The sequence below is a fragment of the Eulemur rufifrons genome, chromosome 2 (genome assembly GCF_041146395.1).
Source record: "Eulemur rufifrons isolate Redbay chromosome 2, OSU_ERuf_1, whole genome shotgun sequence".
Taxonomy (NCBI): Eukaryota; Metazoa; Chordata; class Mammalia; order Primates; family Lemuridae; genus Eulemur; species Eulemur rufifrons.
This window is the reverse complement of record NC_090984.1, coordinates 123,458,113-123,480,941: the sequence shown is the minus strand read 5'-3', so window position 1 is coordinate 123,480,941 and position 22,829 is coordinate 123,458,113. Positions and strand designations below refer to the sequence as shown.

Sequence of the window (22,829 nt, the reverse complement as noted above, 5' to 3'; positions counted from 1 at the left end):
ATATGTATAGAGTTCCTATGCTTATAATACCTCAAAGGCACTGAGCTAACAGACAGCAGTTCAGCAATGAAGTAGATAAAATCAGCCCTCCAGAGTTTGCAATCTAGTTTGGTGGGTAGGAAGTAAAGAGACATTAAATTTCAAATTCCAATTATTTAATTACTACTGTGGTATGTACTAGAGAGACGACCTGGTAGAGGATAAGAGGGAGACCTGGCCGGGCGTGGTGGCTCACGCCTGTAATCCTAACACTCTGGGAGGCCGAGGCGGGTGGATCGCTCAAGGTCAGGAGTTCAAGACCAGCCTGAGCAAAAGTGAGACTCCGTCTCTACTAAAAATAGAAAGAAATTATATGGACAACTAAAATATATATATATACAAAAAATTAGCCGGGCATGGTGGCGCATGCCTGTAGTCCCAGCTACTCGGGAGGCTGAGGCAGTAGGGTCGCTTAAGTCCAGGAGTTTGAGGTTGCTGTGAGCTAGGCTGACGCCACGGCACTCACTCTAGCCTGGGCAACAAAGCGAGACTCTGTCTCCAAAAAAAAAAAAAAAAAAAGAGGGAGACCTGATCTACTCTGAGGATCAGGGTATAAGGCTTGGGCAAAATGATATATGAGCTAAGAGTTGAAGGAGCAGGAGTTAAATAGGTGAAGAGGCAGGAAGACGGGAGTGGAAGCACATTCCAGGCATAGGAAACAGCAGAGATGAAGGAATCTGTGTCAGGAAAGTTACAGCTTGTCAGAGGTATTAGAAGGAAGCCATCCAGTCAGCAAGATACAGCGAAAAAAGAGAGGCTGACAAGGGGCAAGGGCTAGCTCACGCAGGGCCATGTAGGGCATGTTAGTAATTTTGTTTGTCAAGCCAAAAGCAGGAGGAATCTCCAAAAGATTTCAAGCCTAGGAGTGGCTGTAAGATTCATATTTTTAAAGATCACTCTGACTGTTCTTAATCTATAGACAATAGATTAGAGGGATGGAAGAGTGGGCCAGGAGACAGTCAGAAGGCTGCACAGTGCCCAGGTGAGATGAGTGAGACCAGTGAAAACAGAAATACACGTATTCAAGATATATTTTAGAGAGAAAAGCAATAGGAACCTGTGATAGATGAAAATAGGTGGAGGGAGAAAGGTAAAAGAGAAGAAAGTCTTACAGATGACAATGAAATAGAAAACATTTAAGAGAGACCAAGAAGACACATCAAAAACAAAATTACATAGATAAGTTGAAAATAAGGGCTGTAAAGACATTCCATGCAAATAGTAGTAACCAAATGAACCATCCAATACTCAAAACAGAATTTAGGGCAAAAACAAATACAGACAATGGAGGGTATAATATACCAACACAAAAAAACAATCCAAAAAATAACAATTCTGAATTTAATATAAGACAAAAACTGACAGAGAAATTGTCATGGGCAGAAGCACAGTGAAATATTTTTTTAACACAGCAGTCCCCAACCTTTTTGGCACCAGGGACCAGTCTCATGGAAGACAATTTTTCCATGGACAGAGTGGGCTGGGGTGTGTGAGGAGCTCCAGCGATGATTCAAGTGATGGGGAGCAGCTGTACATACAGATGAAGCTCACCCTGCTGCTCAGCTACTGCTGTGTGCCGGTTTCTAAATTTCATGGAAGGCAGTGATGTGTAGTGTGTTTCCTAACAGGACACCAACCGGTGCCAGGCTGCAGTCTCGGGGTTAGGGACCACAGTTTTAACATATCTTTCACAAATTGATATTGGCTGAGCGCGATGGCTCACGCCTGTAATCCTAGCACTCTGGAAGGCTGAGGCAGGAGGATAGCTTGAGCTCAGGAGTTGAAGACCAGTCTCAGCAAGAGCAAGACCCCATCTCTACTAAAAAATAGAAACAAATTAGCTGGGCTACTAAAACCAGAAAAAATTAGCTTGGTGTGGTGGCTCTCGCCTGTAGTCCCAGCTACTTGGGAAGCTGAGGCAGGATAGCTTGAGCCCAGGAGTTTGAGGTTGCTGTGAGCTAGGCTGATGTCACGGCACTCTAGCCTGGGCAACAGAACAAGTCTCTGTCTTGAAAAAAAAAAAAAAAAGAAAGAAATTGATAAATAAGGCTGTCATAAAAACAGTAACACTACGTACAATGTGAACAGCATTACAAACATGTACACACAGATATGTCACCCTCAGCCTAACAAAGAATATAGGCTGGGCGCAGTGGCTCACGCCTGTAATCCTAATACTCTGGGAGGCCAAGGCAGGAGGATTGCTTAAGCTCAGGTAGTTAGACACCAGCCTGAACAAGAGCAAGACCTGGTCTCTACTAAAAGAAAAATTAGCCAGGTGTGCAGTCCCAGCTACTCGGGAGGCTGAGGCAGGAGGATCATTTGAGCCCAGGAGTTTGAGGTTGCAGTGAGCTACGATGATGCCACTGCATTCTAGCCGGGTCCATAGAGCAAAACTGTCTCAAGAAAAAAAAAAAAAAGAATGTACATTCTTTTAAAAACACACGGAACATTTTAACTAGGTCACAAAGAAAAACTCATCACATTTCAAATAACTGATATAATAAAAACATATTCTATGATCATAAAATCCAAATAAGTCAATCAATAAAAAAAAAGCTAAACACTGTAAACAGAAACTAAAAAAAAAATGCCTTCTTAGAAACAGGGTTAAAGAGGGAATAAAAATGGAAATAACACAATACATAGGTCTTAATGATTATTACCTCATATCTAACATATTGGAGGCTGCTAAAGAAATACTTAAAGGGAATTCTACAGCCTTGAGCACATCATTAAAAAGCAAGAAAGGATTGAAAATTTATGTTTTCCATTCTTTCTTATAAGCTAGAAAAAGAACAGAATAAAACTAAAGAAAAAAGGAAATAAAGAGAATATTAACAAAACAAAGAAACAATAGCTGATTCTTTGGAAAAAAACCTTAATTTACAAACTCTTATAAGTCTGTTCAAGAAAAAATTAAAAGATGAATGAGCGGGTGAAGCTCAAGGGGGTGACTAGGAGAAGCTGCAGAAATACAACGATGCCACAGCACTCTGGAGCAGGCCGCAACTCTGCAGAGCAGGAAGAGAGCCACGGTCCCAGCCGGCAGACGGCCATATCCAAGACTGGAGACAGGGGGTCCAGACAGCAAAAGGCAACAGCAGCGGGAAAAGGAACAGGCAAAAGTCACTACCATGGAGGAAGATGTACAGTGGACAGTGGCAGACATGGTACTTTGCGGGAGCATATGCAGAAGTTTTTATTATCCTAACAAACCTATGTGAGCTTTCACGAGAATACTCACTGGATTAATTTCCTGCAATAAATACTTTTTCCTTGGGTGGGTCTAGGGAGGGTGAGAGAAAAGGCATAAACAAACAATTTTAAGCACAAAAGGAAAACATTAACTTCAGATACAGGACAGACTTATAATGGAAGTGAGAAAAGAAAAGGGAACAGGACTGAGTCATTAAGGAAATCCAATAGTTAAAAACTAGGTAGAGTAAAAGGAACTAGCAAAGGAGGTGAAGTAGCTAAGAGCCCGAGGGATGTGGGCCAGAAAGCTAGAAAGAAAGCTGGGATTAAAGTGTCAAGACAGGGAGTGTTTCAACAAAGAGAAGACGATCAATTGTGTCAAATGCTGCTGAGAGGTCAAGGAAGCTGTGGGCCAATGGTGTCCAGTGGATTTGGTGACATGAAGTTGAGTAACCAGTACCCTGGAGAAATTAGAGCAGTCAGGGGCAAGGGCATAAGGGAGTAGAAGGATAACTGTTTCTACCTGAATTAATGATTTTGGAACCAAAACCATTTCAGCTGATGACAAGATTCAGAGTGTCACTGTGGGAGGGAGTACCAGAGGTGGACTAGAGGAGACTAGTGGAGTGGACAGGGAAGCCAAGAAACTGCAGCTAAGGTGCTTGATGCGTCATGCAATGGAGATAAAACCACCCAAGATTATGGCAGGAATGGGGTAGAAAGGAAGGCTGTGAGTCAGGTCCTAGAGTTTTCCATCAGCAGAAGCAGCCAGGAAGTCAGTATATGGCCATGAAAAAGAAAGAGAAAGGTTGCATGAGCCTAAGGTTGGAGGTTCCAAAGGGATGCCAGAAGTGGCAAATGGACCGAAGCCTGGTCTAGTGCCGCACTTGCAGTGTGTCAGTCAGGACTCTGCAAAGCCTTTCCAGTTCAACCTGCACCCCATGCTCCGAGCTCTCTGGAAAACTCAAACTGCTGCCGCACCAAGGAAAGCCCTGAGCACAACATCCATCATTTTTTACTTAGCTGAGCTAATACTGCCCTCAGTCTTGCTAACTACATGTTCACTTATTCCAGAATCCAAAGGAAAAAAAAAAAAGAGCAATATAAGGAGCTGTGCAATTCCTATAATTAATCGAAAAGAAATAAGAAGGGACAGCAGCAAAGCCACTTTCTTCTGGAAGGGAGAATGTAACCATTTTTTTCCAGAACACCAGCAAGGAAGACATAGCTTCAGGCAATCAAGATACTAGACCAGTTTCCCTCTGTGTTAGTCCAGAAGAATTCTGACAGCATAAGATTTGAGGCTGTGGCTGTCTTAGTCTGTTTGCTGCTGTTATAACAGAATACCACAGACTGGGTAGTTTATAAACAATAGAAGTTTATGTGGCTCATGGTTATGGAGGCAGGGAAGTCCAAGAGCAAGGTGCCAGCATCTGGTGAGGTTCATCCCATGGTGGAAGTGCACACACAAGGGAAGTTGGCTGAACTTGCTTTTATAACAAATCCAGTCTTATGATAACTAACCCATTCCCTCAATAATAGCATTAATCCATTCATGAGGGCAGAGACCTCATGACCTAATCACCTCTTAAAGGCTCCACATCAATTAAATCTCAACAGGAGTTTCAGAGGAGGCAAACATTCAAACTACAGCAGTGACTAATTTCTAAAAGTCTCTCAATCAGTGCAAAAGCGGCTGGCAGGCCTATCTCTGTGAGCTTCAGTAACTAACATGGGTCATTTTGGCTTGTGAAAAGGATTTTGAAAGATTATCTGATTTATTCAAGTGAGTCTTTGGAGGACTGTATTTTCAACCGATTCATTCATTTAAAAATGAACACAATGTGCCTGCTATGTACAGGCACTGTGATGGATACGTATGAATAAGATACGGTTTCTGCCCTGAAGATTCACAGTCTAGTGAGGGAAATAGAGATTAAAACAAAAAAATTCCAACATTGTGTGAAAAGGTGGGAGGACATTCACAGCAGTCACACAGCAAGAGCAAAGGAAAAACAGGTTTGTTTCTAAGCCATGCAAGAGTAGAATGCAGCCAAAGCTGCACTCAATGTGCTGTTTCCAGTGTGTTCTGTTTCCTGCTGGTACTAGTTCATCTCCTCACCACAGCTTTTCTCAAGGAAAGAACTGTGTTTATTATGTCTGGGTCCCTAACCCAGTCTAAGACCCTCAGTGTAGTTGCCTTTCTTGGTTGCCTACCTAGTACCTATCTACAGATCTCATACCCCACCTCCTGAGTGGTCTCCAGAGCACTCAGGGTATTAGATAATCCAATCCCCTTGCTAAAGGTATGGGTTAGCCAAGACTACATCAATAAGTGCGTATTTCCTTGGCCACAGGAGTGGGCTGGTAATTCAATTTGGGGCAGTGAAGTCAAAGGAGGAGGCCTGCTAGAGACCTCTATAAAATAATATTCCTGAGCCTTACCCCAGGAGCCCCTCACCCCTCAACCCCTCACCCTGCCATCCTCCCCTACCCCCAGGGCAGCCTGCTGTTTTTCCCTTCTTTTCCTGCCCTGCCCTGCTCTGAGCTGCATGGCCCCCCAATCCTGGGCAGCCAGGAAGGAATAGGAATGGGGAGTCATCAAAAAAAAAAAGACTACGGGGCCCTCCCCCCAGCCCCCTCCAGCTCCATTTCCCTGGGCGCCCACCCTGTCCCCATTAAGTGCCAACACTCTCCCTGCCCCAGGCCCAGGCCCCCAAGTGAGATTGCACATTACTACTGTAAGGAGAGGAGGGGTGTTGGCAAATGTCAACCATGAGAATATCAGTGATACTGATGAGGAGAATAAACTAAATGCCTTTGTAACAAATACTAATAATAAGGTTTCTTATTCTTCTGAAAGACTGATTAGAAGAGCTATTCATTCTCTTCCTAGGTATTGCCTCTCATTCTGGTCCACGTGGTATAGGAATGGGAAGCCTAACACACCTCTGTCACTGTTTTGCCACCTAAGCCAGACTGAAACATGGTAGAAAGCAGAATCAAGGGAATCTCAGCAAAACAGAACTGGCATCCCAATCAAACCACGTTTGAAGCCCACCTTACCTCTGGAATTTTCAGAGACATAAGCAATGGACTCCTTTAAAATTTAAACTAGTTTAAATGGGTTTCCTGTTACTTGCAAATTAAAACATTCCCAACATTAAAATATACTCTGGGTATGCTAAAACCTAAAACCCACTAGTGAATCACACTCTATCAACTTCTTTTATTTTTTATTAAAAAAAACTTTTTTATAATGGAAATGGGAGTCTTGCTATTTTGCCCAGGTTGAGCTCAAACTCTCAATCCTCCTATCTCAGCCTCCTGAGTACCTGGAACTATAGGTGCACACCACTGCACCTGGATCATCAACTCCTCCTATAGCACATTTCAATGGTCATTTCTTGCTTCCAAAAAAGACTTTATTAAACTTAATTCCCAAATGTTAACATGTAAAATCTTGGCCACATGTGGTGTCGCACACCTGTAATCCCAGCACTTTGGGAGGCTGAGGCAGGAGGATCACACTTGAGCCCAAGAGTTCAAGATCAGCCTGGGCATCATAGTGAGACCCTATCTCTACAAAAATAAAAATAAAAAAGTTAGGCTGGGCATGGTGGTTCACGCCTGTAATCCTAGCACTCTGGGAGGCTGAGAAAGGAGGATTGCTTGAGGTCAGGAGTTTGAGACCAGCCTGAGCAAGGGCGAGACTCTGTCTCTACAAAAAATAGAAAAATTAGCCGGGCATGGTGGTGCATGCCTGTAGTTCCACCTACTTGGGAGGCTGAGGCAGGAGGATCACTTGAGCCCAGGAGTTTGAGGTTGCAATGAGCTATGATGATGACCCTGCATTCTAGCCAGGGTGACAGGGTCAGTCTCTGTGCCCCCCCCCCCAAAAAATTAGCCAGGCACAATGGCATGGGTCTCTAGTCTAGCTACTTGGGAGGCTGAGATGAGAGGATCACTTGAGCCCAGGAGTTCAAGGCTGCAGTGAGCTACGACCCTGCCACTTCACTCCAGCCTGGGCAACAGCACAAAACCCTGTCTCAATCAATAAATAAATCACTCAGTAAAGGTACATCCACAGCATGGAGTATACACCAATTATAAGAAAGCGTGACGAAGCTCTTGTACTAATATGGAAAGCTTTCCACTGTGTATCATTAAGCAAAAAAAAAAAAAAAAAAAAAAAACAAGATGCAAAATACCATACATAGTATACTCCCTCAATTCCTTCAAATCTCTGCTCAAATGTCATCTTATTCTTGTAATAACAGAAGGATAAGTCCAAAACAAATACAATGATGTCAGGTAGAGGAAGGGAACTGGGAGCAGGGAGAAGAGAAATGGAAGCTAAACCTCTCTGAATATAACCTTGTTCTATAGTTCTGATTTTGAAAACACGTAAACTATTTGCATAATTAAAATACAAAATTCAATTTATTTATTTATTTATTTTTGTTTAGAGATGGGGTCTCACTCTGTCACCCAGGCTGGAGTGCAGTGGTGCGATCTTAGCTCACTGCAACCTTGAATACCTGGGCTCAAGTGATCCTCCCGCTTCGGCCTCCCAAAGCGCTGAGATTACAGGCATGAGCCACCATGCCCAGCCCAAAATTAAATTTAAAAACGAATCCCTTATATTCTAAAACTGGATTATGGTGATAATTATACAACTTGGTAAATTTACTAAAAGTAATTAAATTGTACACTTAAAACAGAAGGCAAGAAGGAACAATAATTTGACAGGATTAAGTTTTAAGAGATGGTGAAAGAATTAGAGAAAGCTAGTAAAGACCAAAGCCACTCCTACTTTAGTGTGCATACACATCATCTGTGGATCCTCTTAGACTGTAGATTTTAATTCAGTAAGTCTATTTCAAACAAGCACCTAGGTGAAGATGCTGATGATGCTGGTCTATGGATCAAACTTGGAGGGTCAAGGCAACTTAAGACAACCAGAAGAGTTTTGCTCTAAGAAGTACCTGAGGGCCGGCATGGTGGCTCACGCCTGTAATCCAGCACTCTAGGAGGCCGAAGCAGGAGGATCACTTGAGGCCAGGAGTTCAAGACCAGCCTGGACAACAGAGGGAGACATGCCTGACCCAACCCCTGCCTCATCTCTACAAAAAATAAAAAACTTAGCTGGGCATGGTGGCACACACCTAGCTAAGACCTAGCTACTTAGGAGGCTGAGGCAAGAGGATCCCTTGAGCCTGGGAGTTCAAGGCCGTAGTGAACTATGATCCTGCCACTGTACTTCAGCCTGGGTAACAGAGTGAGACCCTGTCTCCAAAAAAGAAAGAAGTAGCTGAGAAATGGGGCAGTAGCTACTGTAGGCAAAAAACCTAGAGAAAGTGAGTGGGGGTCAGAAAGGGCCCCCCAACTTGTTTTAAGATGGGGGAGTAACAACGTTCGGAGGCACAGAAAAGGTGATGGTATAGGAGAAAGAGGGGAGAATACCGATTAGGCAAAATGAGATGGGGCTTAGCAGGCCAGTGGAGGGACAGGACCTTTGACAGGGGCAGACAGTTCCTCCTTAACAACAGGAAGGAAGTCAGAGTCCACAGGTACAGCTGCTGGAAGCTGACGTGACATGAGGGTAGGAAGCTGCAGAAGTTCTCTTCTTCTTTTTTTTTTTTTTTTTGAGACAGAGTCTCACTCTGTTACCCGGGCTAGAGTGCCGTGGCGTCAGCCTAGCTCACAGCAACCTCAAACTCCTGGGCTTAAGCGATCCTCCTGCCTCAGCCTCCCGAGTAGCTGGGACTACGGCATGCACCATCATGCCCGGCTAATTTTTTCTATATATTTTTAGTTGTCCAGATAATTTCCATTTTTTTTTTTTTTTTAGTAGAGACGGGGTCTCGCTCTTGCTCAGGCTGGTCTCAAACTCCTGAGCTCAAACGATCCGCCTGCCTCGGCCTCCCAGAGTGTTAGGATTACAGGCATGAGCCACCACGCCCGGCCAGAAGTTCTCTTCTGAGTGCTTTAATGTTCTAAGTGAAATAAGAAGTAGGGTCATCAACTAAGAATAAGGACAGGGAAAGAGGTTATTGAAGATTTGAGGACAAAGTTATAAAACAGTCATCTAGGAGGGTGGAGAGTCAGTGTGGTGGGACTGCCACTCAGCACCATGCAGCCCCTTCAGCGTCATGGTTGTGAATCTAAAGGCCAGTCAGCATCGCTGTGCTATTCTCCAACCACATGCAGTGGTACAAGTGCAGATGTGCAATAGGTAGAGGACTCCACTTAGCCGAGGTTAGGACCAGGGGTGTGTGCAAGGGGGGTTATAATGATTAGCCGTGGCATTACAGAAGCAATGCTAGAGAGAGTGACAGTGAGGCCAGAGCTAAACCACTGAGAAATGAGGGGAAGTGATGGGGTCCCATGAAGGACAGCATTGATACAATCTGATGACTTGAATCCTAAAGAAGGATGATATACCAATGTAGTACATTACCTCAAAAATAGTACCAGAAGAAAGAAATACACTTTAAAAAGATCTTTTTAAAAATCATACTAAGAGGCCAGGCGCGGTGGCTCACACCTGTAATCCTAACACTCTGGGAAGCTGAGGTGGGAGGACTGCTTGAGCTCAGGAGTTAGAGACCAGCCTGAGCAAGAGGGAGACCCTGTCTCTACAAAAAATAGAAATGTTAGCCGGGCATGGTGGTATGCACCTATAGTCCCAGCTATTTGGGAGGCTAAGGCAGGAGAATTGCTTAAGCCCAGGAGTTTGAAGTTGCAGTGAGCTATAATGATGGTACTACACTCTAGCCCGGGCAATGGAGCAAGACTCTGTTTCAAAAAAAAAAAAATACTAAGAATTCTAAAAGAAGCGAGGCCATAGCCAACATTAAAATGGCCACCACGAAGGAAGATAATCCTACCCTCCCAAACCCTGCACAAGCTTCAACCCTCACAGTACAGCTCATGAATCCCAGAAGGAGCCATCAATTTCCAAATCCTTAGGCCTTGGGCTTCTAATTCCCTTGGTTTAGAATCCCCTCTGCTTTCAGCCTACCCAACATCCAAATTTAATTCAAATGTCACCTTGTTAAAGCCTCTCTAAATTCCCACTGCAATTGAAACAAACTACATCGTAATCACCTATTATCTGAACCAAATGAAACACAGAGTCCATCCTGCAGATGGACTTGTAGTTCTTGTTGTATTCCTCCCTCTTGTTAGGGCAGCAAGGGCAAAAGAATGATCAGGAAGAAAAAGAAAACAAGCAAACGCATGGCCAACTTAGGCTTCTAGATAAGTAACTGCTGAGTGAAAAAGCACAAGTATCATAGAGAGCTCTTCATGGAGCTAAAAGTTACCCTCAATAGGACACCAGAAACCACTTACTCTCCTTATATTCGATCACACATACAATACTAATGGTTTATCTAAATCAAGGTGCTTAAACCTTCTATGCCACGGACTCCTTGTCACAATAGTTTTTAAATACATAAGATTATAAAAGAAATCTACATTATAGTTGTACTATATTCAACAAATATAAATTTGCAAAAATTTCTTTATTATGTGTTCGATAACAAGATCTAGTGGCAGACCCACTAACTACTGTAATGTCAAAGTAGTGATGAGTGTAAATGATATTTGACATATCTGCAACCATAATGTGACATGACAACATGTGATTTTCACTGGTGATGGTCACAGGTTCTGTTACTATTGTGATTTGCAGCCTATATTAAAAATTAAAGGATACGGTAAATTTCAGTTAGAAGTAAGAGAAAATAAAGATGTAAAATATTTTTTCCCATCCAGGTTGACATACACCTTAAATTCTACTCAGGTTAAGGAGCCCTAATAAGTGAATGTTACCTGAAAGAGCAGACATCTGTATCTAGAAAATCCTAAGGACAAAACAAAACAAAAAAAAAAACACAGACATTGTCTGCACATTTCCTACAAAAGGCTGGATACAGCTGAGCTCCTGTGTCTGCTTTCCCTTCTCCCCAGAGACTCGTCTACCTTTTAAAACTACCACACGGCTCTGCCAGTGATCTCCGTGAAACCTCTCCCTGGTCTTTAAGGCTGCTCTACTTTCCCACATTCTTACCCGGCTCCTCCCCTTCTCCTTGCAGGGGAAAGAAAACAGCAGTCAATTAGCAAGTCACAAGTGAGAGATAGTAGACTGAGTCAATCCCAGCCCTCCCAGTATCTTCTACAACTTAGAGAAGTATTTTATATTTGACAGTACCTCGCCATTTCTTAAGGGCTTTTACATAATTATCTCTAATCCAAAAAACAGTGAAGCAGGCAGGACAGATACCCTCATCATTATTTATCAAAAGAAATCCAATGCTCTGAGAGGGTAAGCAACTTGCAAAATATGCATTGTTGAAGCAATCTCAATCTCTACAAGGACTCCAAACATGAGTTGGTTTATTTTAAATTCTTAAAACTACTGAGGTGGCAGACTCAGGTTAAAGCAAGGAGTAAACACTGGACATTTATCCTCTCATCAACTGTACACAGCATTTAGTAGGTGATGCTCAGTTGTGAATGTTTTTCAGAAGCTGCCCTATCATTGTTGGTTTACTTGTCCAACTCACCACTAGACTGTAGGCACTTAGGCCAGGGACTATGTCTTATTTGTCTTTGGGTCCATAAGTCCAGTAAATGTTAGTTGAATGAACAAGTCTTTTTATTATTCCACTGGACTGTGAACTCCTTGATGGCAGCGATTCTTTCTCAACAACAATGCAGAGCAGGCACTCAATGAATCTTTTTAGAATGAACATGTGTATATCATGTCTCCTGGGTTAGGTAATAATCCTCTCAAGGTCAGGGTCCACATCTCATACTTCTTTAATCTCCCATAGTCTGGTATACTGCTTTTCATATACTGCTTTTCACACAAAAACCACTCAAATATTTATTAAACGAAACATTAGGCCAAGACAGAGCCTCTAAAGCAGAGCTCAAAGTAAGTAAAGAGAATGAGCACCTATATAAGTTTTACTGTAGCAGGAAAAAAAAAAAAAAAAAGCACAGTGGACGAGTAAGCTGTATGTGAGTCAACTAAAGGAAAAACAGCTTCAGGATGGAGGGATAATCTACAATGTGGTTAACTGAAAATGTTAAAACATTCCCTCCTACTGAATAATTCTTACTTTTTTAATATAAAAACCTTATAAATTCCTTCCTCATGAATGATTCTTTCTTCTTTCTTATAAAACTTACAGATTCAAGCACATTTTCCGACTGCTACAAAACAAGATAAAGTGTAACATAGACTGATTAGACATGTTTTTAGTATAATATACCTACTTTTCAAAAATCTATATTACAAAATAGAATTGACATTACAAAATATTACTCAATTTACAAATTACCAATTGGTGAAGAAGCTGGGAAGTTGAGAAAAATGCTACAAGAGCAATTGCCAACTAAAGCTCAATCAGAAATGAAGACACAGCATTTCAGCACTCTGGGAGGCCGAGGCAGGCAGATTGCTTGAGCTCAGGAGTTTCAGACCAGCCTGAGCAAGAGCAAGACCCCATCTCTACTGCGGGGAGGGGGTGGAGTGGCGGAGAGACAGAAAAAATTAGCCGTCTCTACTAAAAACAGAAAAAATTAGCCCAGGCATGGTGGCATGCGCCCATAGTCCCAGTTACTCAGGAGGCTGAGGCAGGAGAATCACTTGAGCCCAGGAGTTTTAGGTTGCTGTGAGCTAAGCTGATGCACTCTAACCTGGACAACAGAGCAAGACTCTGTCTCAAAAAAAAAAAAAAAAAAAAAAAAAAAGGGCCGGGCGCGGTGGCTCACGCCTGTAATCCTAGCACTCTGGGAGGCCGAGGCGGGTGGATCGCTCGAGGTCAGGAGTTCGAGACCAGCCTGAGCAAAAGCGAGACCCCGTCTCTACTAAAAATAGAAAAATAATTATCTGGCCAACTAAAATATATATATAGAAAAAATTAGCCAGGCATGGTGGCGCATGCCTGTAGTCCCAGCTACTCGGGAGGCTGAGGCAGGAGGATCGCTTAAGCCCAGGAGTTTGAGGTTGCTGTGGGCTAGGCTGACGCCACGGCACTCACTCTAGCCTGGGCAACAGAGTGAGACTCTGTCTCAAAAAAAAAAAAAGAAAATAAACAAACAAAAAAAAAAGACACAGCATTTCTGAAACTAGAAGGCAACAATTTTAAGAGTTGACAAAAAATATGATCTGTATACAATATCTTGGGGCAAATCATCTATTTGAAACCCAACCCAATATTATTCTCCACAAAGCAGAGAAATACTTTTCTACTTTACCTTTACTCCTTAATTCACTTGATACTTATATTGCTATGCCACATGTAGAGCACACACCTTCTACTTTATATTACAACAATCAGTACAAAAATACAAACTCTTTAAAGACAGTAAGTGTCTTAATTCACTTCACATACCCACAATAGACAGCAGTGCCTTGCATGTAACAGGTCATCAATAAATGCTTGATGAATAAGGACTTTTTTTTTAAAAAGAAAGACATACCTTTTAGTCTATTATAAATAAAGATGTCTAATGTTCACAGGACAAAGTAACTTGTCTCTGATACTCTCAATTTAAAATATCCTGAAAATTATAACTGGGAATGTTTACCAATTAAAGTTATTTCTAGGCCAGGCGCGGTGGCTCACACCTGCAATCCTAGCACTCTGGGAGGCCAAGGTGGGAGGATTGTTTGAGCCCAGGAGTTTGAGGTAGCGAGCTAGGCTGACGCCATGGCACTCTAGCCCAGGCAACAGAGTGAGACTCTGTCTCAAAAAAATAAATAAAAATTAAAAAAATAAAGTTATTTCTAGTTTTAATGCCTCCTCCTGAATAATCAAACAAGATCACATTTCAGATTTCTGCACAAACTTCAGTGAAAAATAAATCATTCTTTAAGACATCAAATTCTAGACTACAAAAATTTTCATATTTATGTTTAAAACAAGGTTCTTTAGCCGTATAGTCAAACCAATCAGTGACAAAATCCACTACGTTTTGATCTTTGCTGAAGTTTTTTACCAAAGCATAATACCACTTAAGTTACTAAAGTAACTCAACAATAAATACTGTGTAGGTGACAAGTTTATTGAGGGCAGAGATGTTGTCTACGCCCAGCATCTACAGAGTACCTCACATCTGGTAGGCACATTCCATAAATACTTGCTGAAAGAATGACATTCATGACTATCTCATGGATTTCACTGGCATATTTTGGGTGCTTCTTACCATTGCTCACATCCACTTATGGAGTCTTTCAAAATCTTATCACTACCCTCCTCTTCAAGGTCCAGAGAACCAAGGTATAGTATGAAAGTATCTCCTGCTTTAAATGATAAATTAAGATGTTTTCCCCTCAGTATATAAGATTTAAACGTGAAATAACTAAATCTTATCAACATTTCAGAAGTCAGTGGCCGGGCGCGGTGGCTCACGCCTGTAATCCTAGCACTCTGGGAGGCAAAGGCGGGCAGATCACTCGAGGTCAGGAGTTTGAGACCAGCCTGAGCAAGAGTGAGACCCCCGTCTCTACTAAAAATAGAAAGAAATTATCTGGACAACTAAAAATACATAGAGAAAAAAATAGCCGGGCATGGCGGCACATGCCTGTAGTCCCAGCTACTCAGGAGGCTGAAGCAGAAGGATTGCTTGAGCCCAGGAGTCTGAGGTTGCTGTCAGCTAGGTTGATGCCATGGCACTCTAGCCTGGGCAACAGAGTGAGACTCTGTCTCAAAAAATAAATAAATAAAAATAAAAGAAGTCAGTAAGTGCCCTTAATGGAAAAGAAACGCCAGTTTCCAGTCATTCAGCAATTCCACATGTGCCCCACTAAACTAAGTAAAAGATTTCTCAAAGTAAATCTGATATAAAAGTTTTATAGAGACTTCTAAGCCTATTTCTAAATTACAAATGGGAAGTGGGGAGGTATGAAAATTGCAAATGGGGAGAAGGATGTGAATGTGACCTTCTCTGAAGCAGTCCAGTATCTAAAGCCAGTCTGGGGGGGGGAAAAAGCCTTTAAAAGGCATCTAGTTCACCCTCCCACACAAAGCATGAATTCCTCCAACATCACCAACAGGTGGTCCTGCAGATTTTGACCAAGAGACAGAACATTTCCCATATGAGCATTCTCTTATGAGAATACTCATTCTCTCCCAAGTCAACCTATTACTTTCTTCTATAACTCAGGCTCTAAAAATATTTTAGCTTTTTTATCAACTGACTCTTCTTCTGGCCCCATCTTCATCTCAGCATTGTGAATATAGAACTTTCCTAGCACAAAGATCTAGAAATGGACATGGTGGCATGCCCCTGTAGTCCCAGCTACTTGGGAGGCTAAGGCAGGAGGATCACTCGAGCCCAGGAGTTCCAGACCAACCTGGGCAACATAGCAAAACCCTGCATCTATTTAAAAAAAAAAAAAAAAATCTAGAAATTACATTTTTTTTTTAGCATACTCTCCACTATACTAAGGAGGAATAATGTTTTCAAATTGCTTTCTCAGGCCGGGCGCGGTGGCTCACGCCTGTAATCCTAGCACTCTGGGAGGCCGAGGCGGGTGGATCGCTCAAGGTCAGGAGTTCGAGACCAGCCTGAGCAAAGAGCGAGACCCCGTCTCTACTAAAAATAGAAAGAAATTATATGGACAACTAAAACTATATATAGAAAAATTAGCCGGGCATAGTGGCACATGCCTGTAGTCCCAGCTACTCGGGAGGCTGAGGCAGTAGGATCGCTTAAGCCCAGGAGTCTGAGGTTGCTGTGAGCTAAGCTGACGCCACGGCACTCACTCTAGCCTGGGCAACAAAGTGAGACTCTGTCTCAAAAAAACAAACAAAAAAAAAAAAAACAAATTGCTTTCTCAAACACCCCACCCCTCCCAATTCAAATTTAGAAGTAGGCAATGAATCTAAGACATGAAGATATCTCCCCAATAAAAAGATGAATTTATTTTCATTAAGAAAAATAATTGAGCAAAGAATCACACAATCTTCAGAGTTGAAAAGTCCTTAGAATCATCTAAATATATTTTCCATGTAATGCCAGAGATGTTAGAAAAAAAAAAAGCAAACAAACAAACAAAAAAAAAAATATATATATATTTTCCACCTATTGTAGGAATTGCTTCAATAACTTCTCTGGGCAGTACATTTGTGGCCTGGAATCTTTTTTTTTTTTTTTTTTTTTTTTTTGAGACAGAGTCTCACTCTGTTGCCTGGTCTAGAGTGCCGTGGCTGCCTCGCTCACAGCAACCTCAAACTCCAGGGGTCAAGCAATCCTCCTGCCTCAGCCTCCCAAGTAGCTGGGACTACAGGTATGCGCCACCATGCCCAGCTAATTTTTTCTACATATATTTTTAGTTGGCCAGATAATTTCTTTCTATTTTTAGTAGAGACGGGGTCTTGCTCTTGCTCAGGCTGGTCTCGAACTCCTGAGCTCAAACGATTCGCCCGCCTCGGCCTCCCAGAATGCTAAGATTACAGGCATAAGCCACCGCATCCAGCCTGTAGCCTGGAATCTTTTTTTTTTGTTGTTGTTGTTGAGACAGAGTCTCACTTTGTTGCCCAGGCTAGAGTGAGTGCCGTGGCATCAGCTTAGCTCACAGCAACCTCAGACTCCTCGGCTTAAGCGATCCTACTGCCTCAGCCTCCCGAGTAGCTGGGACTACAGGCATGCGCCACTATGCCCGGCTAATTTTTTCTATATAGATTTTTAGTTGTCCATATAATGTCTTTCTATTTTTAGTAGAGACGGGGTCTCACTCTTGCTCAGGCTGGTCTCGAACTCCTGACCTCGAGCGATCCACCCGCCTCGGCCTCCCAGAGTGCTAGGATTACAGGCGTGAGCCACCGCGCCCGGCCGCCTGGAATCTTAAGATGCGGGGAGGTGGCAGAGTAAGGTTCTTTGGCTTAAATGTTAAGTAATTTTGAGTATAGTTTTAAAAAGTTGTTTGTTAGTACATGGGTCTCAAAGGTAACATAGCTTGAAAGAAGTATATCAAAAGTAATCTGTGCCATTTGTTTACATTACTTCATTGTCTCTTGCTACATTACTTTCCAATTTTAAGAAAAGTATATTTGTTACCTACTAACAATTTTTAAATGTCCTTAAAAAGATGCAAGTTACAGGAGTTCAAGACCAGCCTGAGCAAGAGTGAGACCCCCCGTCTCTACTAAAAAAAATAGAAAGTAATTAGCTGGACAACTAAAAATACATATAGAAAAAATAACCTGGGCATGGTGGCGCAAGCCTGTAGTCCCAGCTACTCGGGAGGCTGAGGCAGGAGGATCGCTTGAGCCCAGGAGTTTGAGGTTGCTGTGAGCTAGGCTGACACCACGGCACTCACTCTAGCCCGGGCAACAGAGTGAGACTCTGTCTCAAAAAAAGAAAAAAAAAAAAAAGATGTGAGCTACTAAAAAATACTGAAGTTACTTTTGGACCCAAAATTGAATAGGTTTTTCAGCTTCTAAAGATCTTTTTAAAGTATGGCATATACAGACATGGCTTTATTCAGTCATTCACTCAACAAATACACAGTAAGGGCCTAACTCTATGGTGGACACTGCCACGGGAAGATATAAAGAGCAGGAAAGACACTGTTCCTAGTCTAAGGGAGCTTTGTTTATAGAAGACAGATTATTACACATAGAATTACAAATTGAGAAAAGTGCTAGGAAGCCAAAGCACAGGATGCTATCAGAACATGTAACAGGGGAAAACTGATCTAGCCCAGGAATTCAAAGGATTTGCTGAGGAAGTGTTGGTTAAGCTGAGAGATGAATGGCGATCATTCACATTCATGTAAAAACAGATCTCCATGAAATGAGAGGACTGGTCCAATAAACCAAGCCACCTTTTGCATCTTTATCCTAAAACAACCTCTTTTTTAAAAAAGAGAAACAAAGTATGCCATAAAGATGCTTGAAAGCTAGTAGATGAAAGTTCTTTAGGGGGAAGGACAAGGTCTTACTCATCTTTGAATACCCCACATCAGCTTGCCTAGTATTATTACCGTCGTGGTAGTCACTCAAATCTTTGTCAAAATAATTAGTGTCAGTATTAAGTCAATGTTCATACTGTTTTTAGTTAAGCAAAACAAATTTATAAACCTACATCTCCTCACACAAACTCCATTCCGAACTTCTTCGACTGTGAAAAGATGTTTTCATCTACCTCACAGATTGCTATGAAGATTCAATAAAATAATATATGGCAAAATGCTGGGGTAAATTCTGAAGTACTTGGAGTATTACTATATCCCTGTGACCAAAAATCTTGATCAGTCTCTTGTGAGATCCAGTTGTGCTTCATCTTCTTCACCATGAGAAAAAATCCTAACACAGGTGTGCATCTCCTCTCCGGCAGTGTTTCTCCCTGAGAAGGGTGAGACTACATGAACTCAAAGGTCCCTTCTAGTTCTAGACACTGACCTGTAAACGTTTTTAAAGGGTCAAAATTACAATCCTTGGCATGGATGTTAGACTACTTCCTCATCTACTCCATTTCTCCAGGACCCCATGCTTCCTCTCAGGAACGGCAGCACATAATTCATAATTTAAGTTCTTTAAAACACCTATTTTCCACTCATTTTACAGGCAGACTAAAGTTGAATTTTCTCATCCAAATTATACCTTCTGAATGATCTGAATAATTATTGCAAAATTTTATATGCTTTGGCCAGGTACAGTGGCTCACGTCTATAATGTTCGGAGGCTGAAGTGGAAGGATTGCTTCAGGCCAGGATTACAAGACCAGTCTGGGCAACATAGCAAGACTCCATCTCTACAAAAAGTTTAAAAAGTAGCCAGGCATGGTGGAGCACACCTGTAGTTCCAGCTACTCAGGCGGCTGAGGTGGGAGGATCACTTGAGCCCAGGAGTTCAAGGTTGCACTGAGCTATGATCCTGCCACTGCATTCCAGCCTGGGTGACAGAGTGAGACATGACAGAGCAAGACCCTGTCTCTAAGAAAAAAAAAAAAAAAAAAGTATATCCCTCAAAGAAAAATTAAAAATGGCCAACTGTCAAAAATATAGATTTACAACTATAACTCAAGGAAATAAATTTTTTGTTTTCTGGCTAAAGAAAATCTATTTGCTCTATTTTAAGTCAGAAAATGGAGTCACAAAAACAGTCACTTATACTCCAAAATAATAAATAAGTGCAAACTCATTCATGGAAAACAAAAATTTTCAAGTCACACAACACTTATGTGCACATATGGAAATAAAACTTATCGAAAATCAAGCAGGCGGGAAGGGGGAAGTGGATGAGTAAATTCACACCTAACGGGTACAATTCACACTATCTGGGTGATGGGCACTACAGTTTAACTCAAACTGTACAAAAGCAATTTATGTAACCAAAACGTTTGTAGCCCTGTAATACTCTGAAATAAAATTAAAAAAAAAATAAAAATTGTAAAGTTACAATGGCTAGAAGAGAGTTGAAATGTCTGTGACATAATGCAAATAAGATACTATCACATAAAAATGAAGTTTTATCCAAAAAAAGTTAAAAGTGCTCAAATTATGTAGGTAAGGGCAATTTACATATTTTAGATTTGTCTTTTGTTTAAAATAATTTTTTGGTATAGTTTTGAAAAGTTCGCCTAGTTTTACCCTTCAGTGAATAGTGTCCCTCTAAAAGAGAACACTATTGTAACAATATTTCCAGGCAAGAGACCTGTTTTTATGATGCAATCCAGGGCTACCAGATCCAGATAAGGTTTCCATTAGAATGCTTCAGACAAAATAACCTTCAAAAAAACTCTATTTTTTTTAAAAAGTAATGCCTGTACTAGTAATAGTGAATTTAGTTTTTATGCACATTGTATTTTTATGTAAATATAAATTTTTAAGACTTAAAATTCTGAATTTATTTCCAGAGAAAAAACTGATCCTTTCAGTGCTAGAGTCAATGTCAAGATGGCAGCTTCCTGTTTGACAGTTACTCTCAATGCTTACTTTAACTGTATTTACCATCTACTGAGTGTTTCAGGGCTTCATAGTTCATTACAGTTATTTATATTATTAATTATAACAAGTGTACTGCACAATATTCCCTTTTTAAAGAAGTGCAAATAAAAGTTAAAGAACTTATCCAAGGTCACCCAAGTCAGTGACAAAGTTGGGAGTAGAAGTAAAACTTCAGCTACTGGACTACTAACTACTTCACTCCTTCCCAATTCCAAAAGAGAGAAAAAGAAAAATCAAGCGATTTACTTTCAATGACTTCAAACAGCATACCCCAAACACAGTAGTATGCTTATTATCATAAACATTAATAAAAAAGATTCACCTTGAGTGTAACAAAGAACTTGCTACATTTAGATATCATTGTCACTTCCCTAATTCTTGTAAACAAGCAAAAATACTGTACTGGATCTGTATATATCAAATCTTGGGAATGTTCACTCTTAAAGATGTACAACTTATTTTCACACTAATTGAACATTTACAAATTAATCTTTTATCACTTTGTCCCATTCGAAGATGCTGTGGACACATTAATTTCCTCACTCTTCCAAGGAGTCATGTCAAAAACCACAATCTCGAAAATAAGCAGTTCTCTGTGAGAACACAGTTACACAGCAAATAAACTGTAACTATGAGAAAGAAAGTGCTAATAAACTGCTACTTTTAAAGAGATATTTTTAAAGGATGATTACATACTTTACAGAATTACTGTTAAGTCGCCCGCCAAGAAGGACGGTTCCTTTAAAGTAGCTTTTAAGGCATATTCCTCCCTGTTTGGGACATAGTCCGACTTGCTGGACAAGATAAATCTGGGCACGCTCACACAGAACCCCTCTGAACCAGCTTAGTTCACTGAAAAGATCATTTCAACCTCCCAACTGTAGTACTCAGCCCTTCCCACAGTGTAGGGATGACCCTCTTTAACAATCTTTCAGGAGAAGGTTCCCTAGGCACAGACAGTGACAGCCGTCCTCCCGCGGATGTTTTGGAAATAGCGTTAACATCAAAAGGAGAGGCTCCTAGAAGTGTCAGTGCGGCAGCAGGTGGAGTAGCCCTGCGTGCTGAGCAGGTTCTGTCTGACCTAGTCTCAGTCCTCCGCTTCCCAACCCGGGTTCCGCCTTACAGACCTTTTAAAGCCGCCTTGTGTCCCTGTTCTCCAACCCAGGGCGAGACTGCCAACCTTCCAAGGAGGCGAGGCGATCTAAGCAGACAAGACGGCCACCCCACCTCTTCCGGGGACTCGCAGGCCCGCTCCCTTGCCCATGTCAGAGCCTGACGGACCCTGCTGGAGGTGAGGCAGCCGGCTTCTTCTGGGGCTCCCAAACGGAACCCCGCACCCCATGGTCCCTTTCCACAGTCCCCACCCCTTCGAAACGGCACCGCCACCACCCTCCTCACTCTTGAATCCCCTTTCCTCAGGAGTACCCCGGTGGAGTTACCGGCCCACTCAAAAGTAAGAGCGACGGCCACCCCTATCGGTCACCCTGGCCCCGCTGTCACCGCCCTGCTCCCAGCCTCTGCCCACGCCGCTGGCGGACCCCAGTGACGCCCGGGTCGGTACCTTGCGGACCCCCTTGTAGATATAGAAGTAGAGCTCCCGGCCCACATTGAAGCAGAGGCGGTCGCCGTTGCCAGACTGGTCGTTGAGGTTTACGAAGGAGACGCGGACAGGGTTGGATCCCTGCGAGTTGAAGGGCACCCTGTTGGGCCGGCTGTACTCCGAGTGTGGCAGCAGCTTGTACAGACCTTCCCGGGTTGTGAATTGGGTCTTAATCTCGTTCATCTCCTTCCCTCCTCCCTCCGTCGCCATCTTGGAAAGCAGCGTTCATCCTGCCCTGAGTGCCCGGATCACGCCCACCGCGCAGGCGCCGTTCCTGAAGCTCGCTCTCCCCCCGCCTCTTCTTTCTAGCCCCGCCCACTTGCGAGCCGGCCCCTTGAAGGCGGACCAAGGGGAAGGGGCGGGCTTGTTTACGGCCCGACTGCGCACGCGTGCTCACCTGGCGCGCTCCACGCGGCGAGGCGTCCGTAGGCTCCTCCCCTAGGCGCGGCCTCAAGCATCTTGTGCTGCTCCCCAGGTGGTGCCGGCTCGGGCACGTGGGCAACTTAAATGTTATGCCGCCGCCAGAGCCAGGGGAGAGCCGGTGGGGGAGAGCCTTGGCGGGGCTGGCATCCGGAGTGCTGCGGTGAACTTGGGGTGGTCTCAACTGTCTCCGGCCCTGCCCTGAGGGGCCCCAGGAGGCTGAGGAGCAGAGGGCGAGCGTATCCTCGACTGCCGCCGGCTTTGGTGTCAGCACGTGGGACACCCCGGGAGGTAGCGCGGATGCCGCAGGGGTCGGGTGGGGGCCGTGCCACCTCGCCTGGGCGCTGCCTTCGGGACCGGGACTGTCCCGGTCGGAGAGCTGAGGGGCACCCGCGCGGCCGTCTGGATGCCCCAAGAAGGCCCTCTGCGCCTCCTGGAGTCAGTTTCTGAGAAGGTACCAAAAGACTCAACTTTTAGCTTCACGCTCTGTTTTTGTTGTTGTTGTTGTTTTGTTTTGTTTTGTTTTTTTAGGCGGGGTGAGGGTGCGGAAGAGTGCAGTACAGGTATGTATTTGCAAATGAAATATCTTCATAC

The 22,829-nt window shown here is 42.9% G+C and overlaps 1 protein-coding gene across 19 annotated transcripts in view; it reads right to left on the bottom strand.

The window, feature by feature from the left end:
* Positions 1–22,087, bottom strand: part of WDR20 (WD repeat domain 20) — a 73,405-nt gene extending 51,318 nt beyond the window's left edge. For 6 of the 19 annotated variants that reach the window (XR_011235713.1, XM_069490052.1, XM_069490015.1 and 3 more), the window contains exon 1: positions 21,777–22,087. Coding sequence is in view for 13 of the 19 variants with exons in the window: in XM_069490052.1 (XP_069346153.1) it covers positions 21,777–22,025 (249 nt within the window). In the remaining 6 variants the exon portion in view is untranslated. Of the gene's footprint in view, positions 1–21,740 lie in introns of all 19 variants that reach the window. The other 13 variants (XM_069489937.1, XM_069489904.1, XM_069489959.1 and 10 more) reach the window with 6 other exon arrangements.
* Positions 22,088–22,829: the final 742 nt, after the last annotated feature.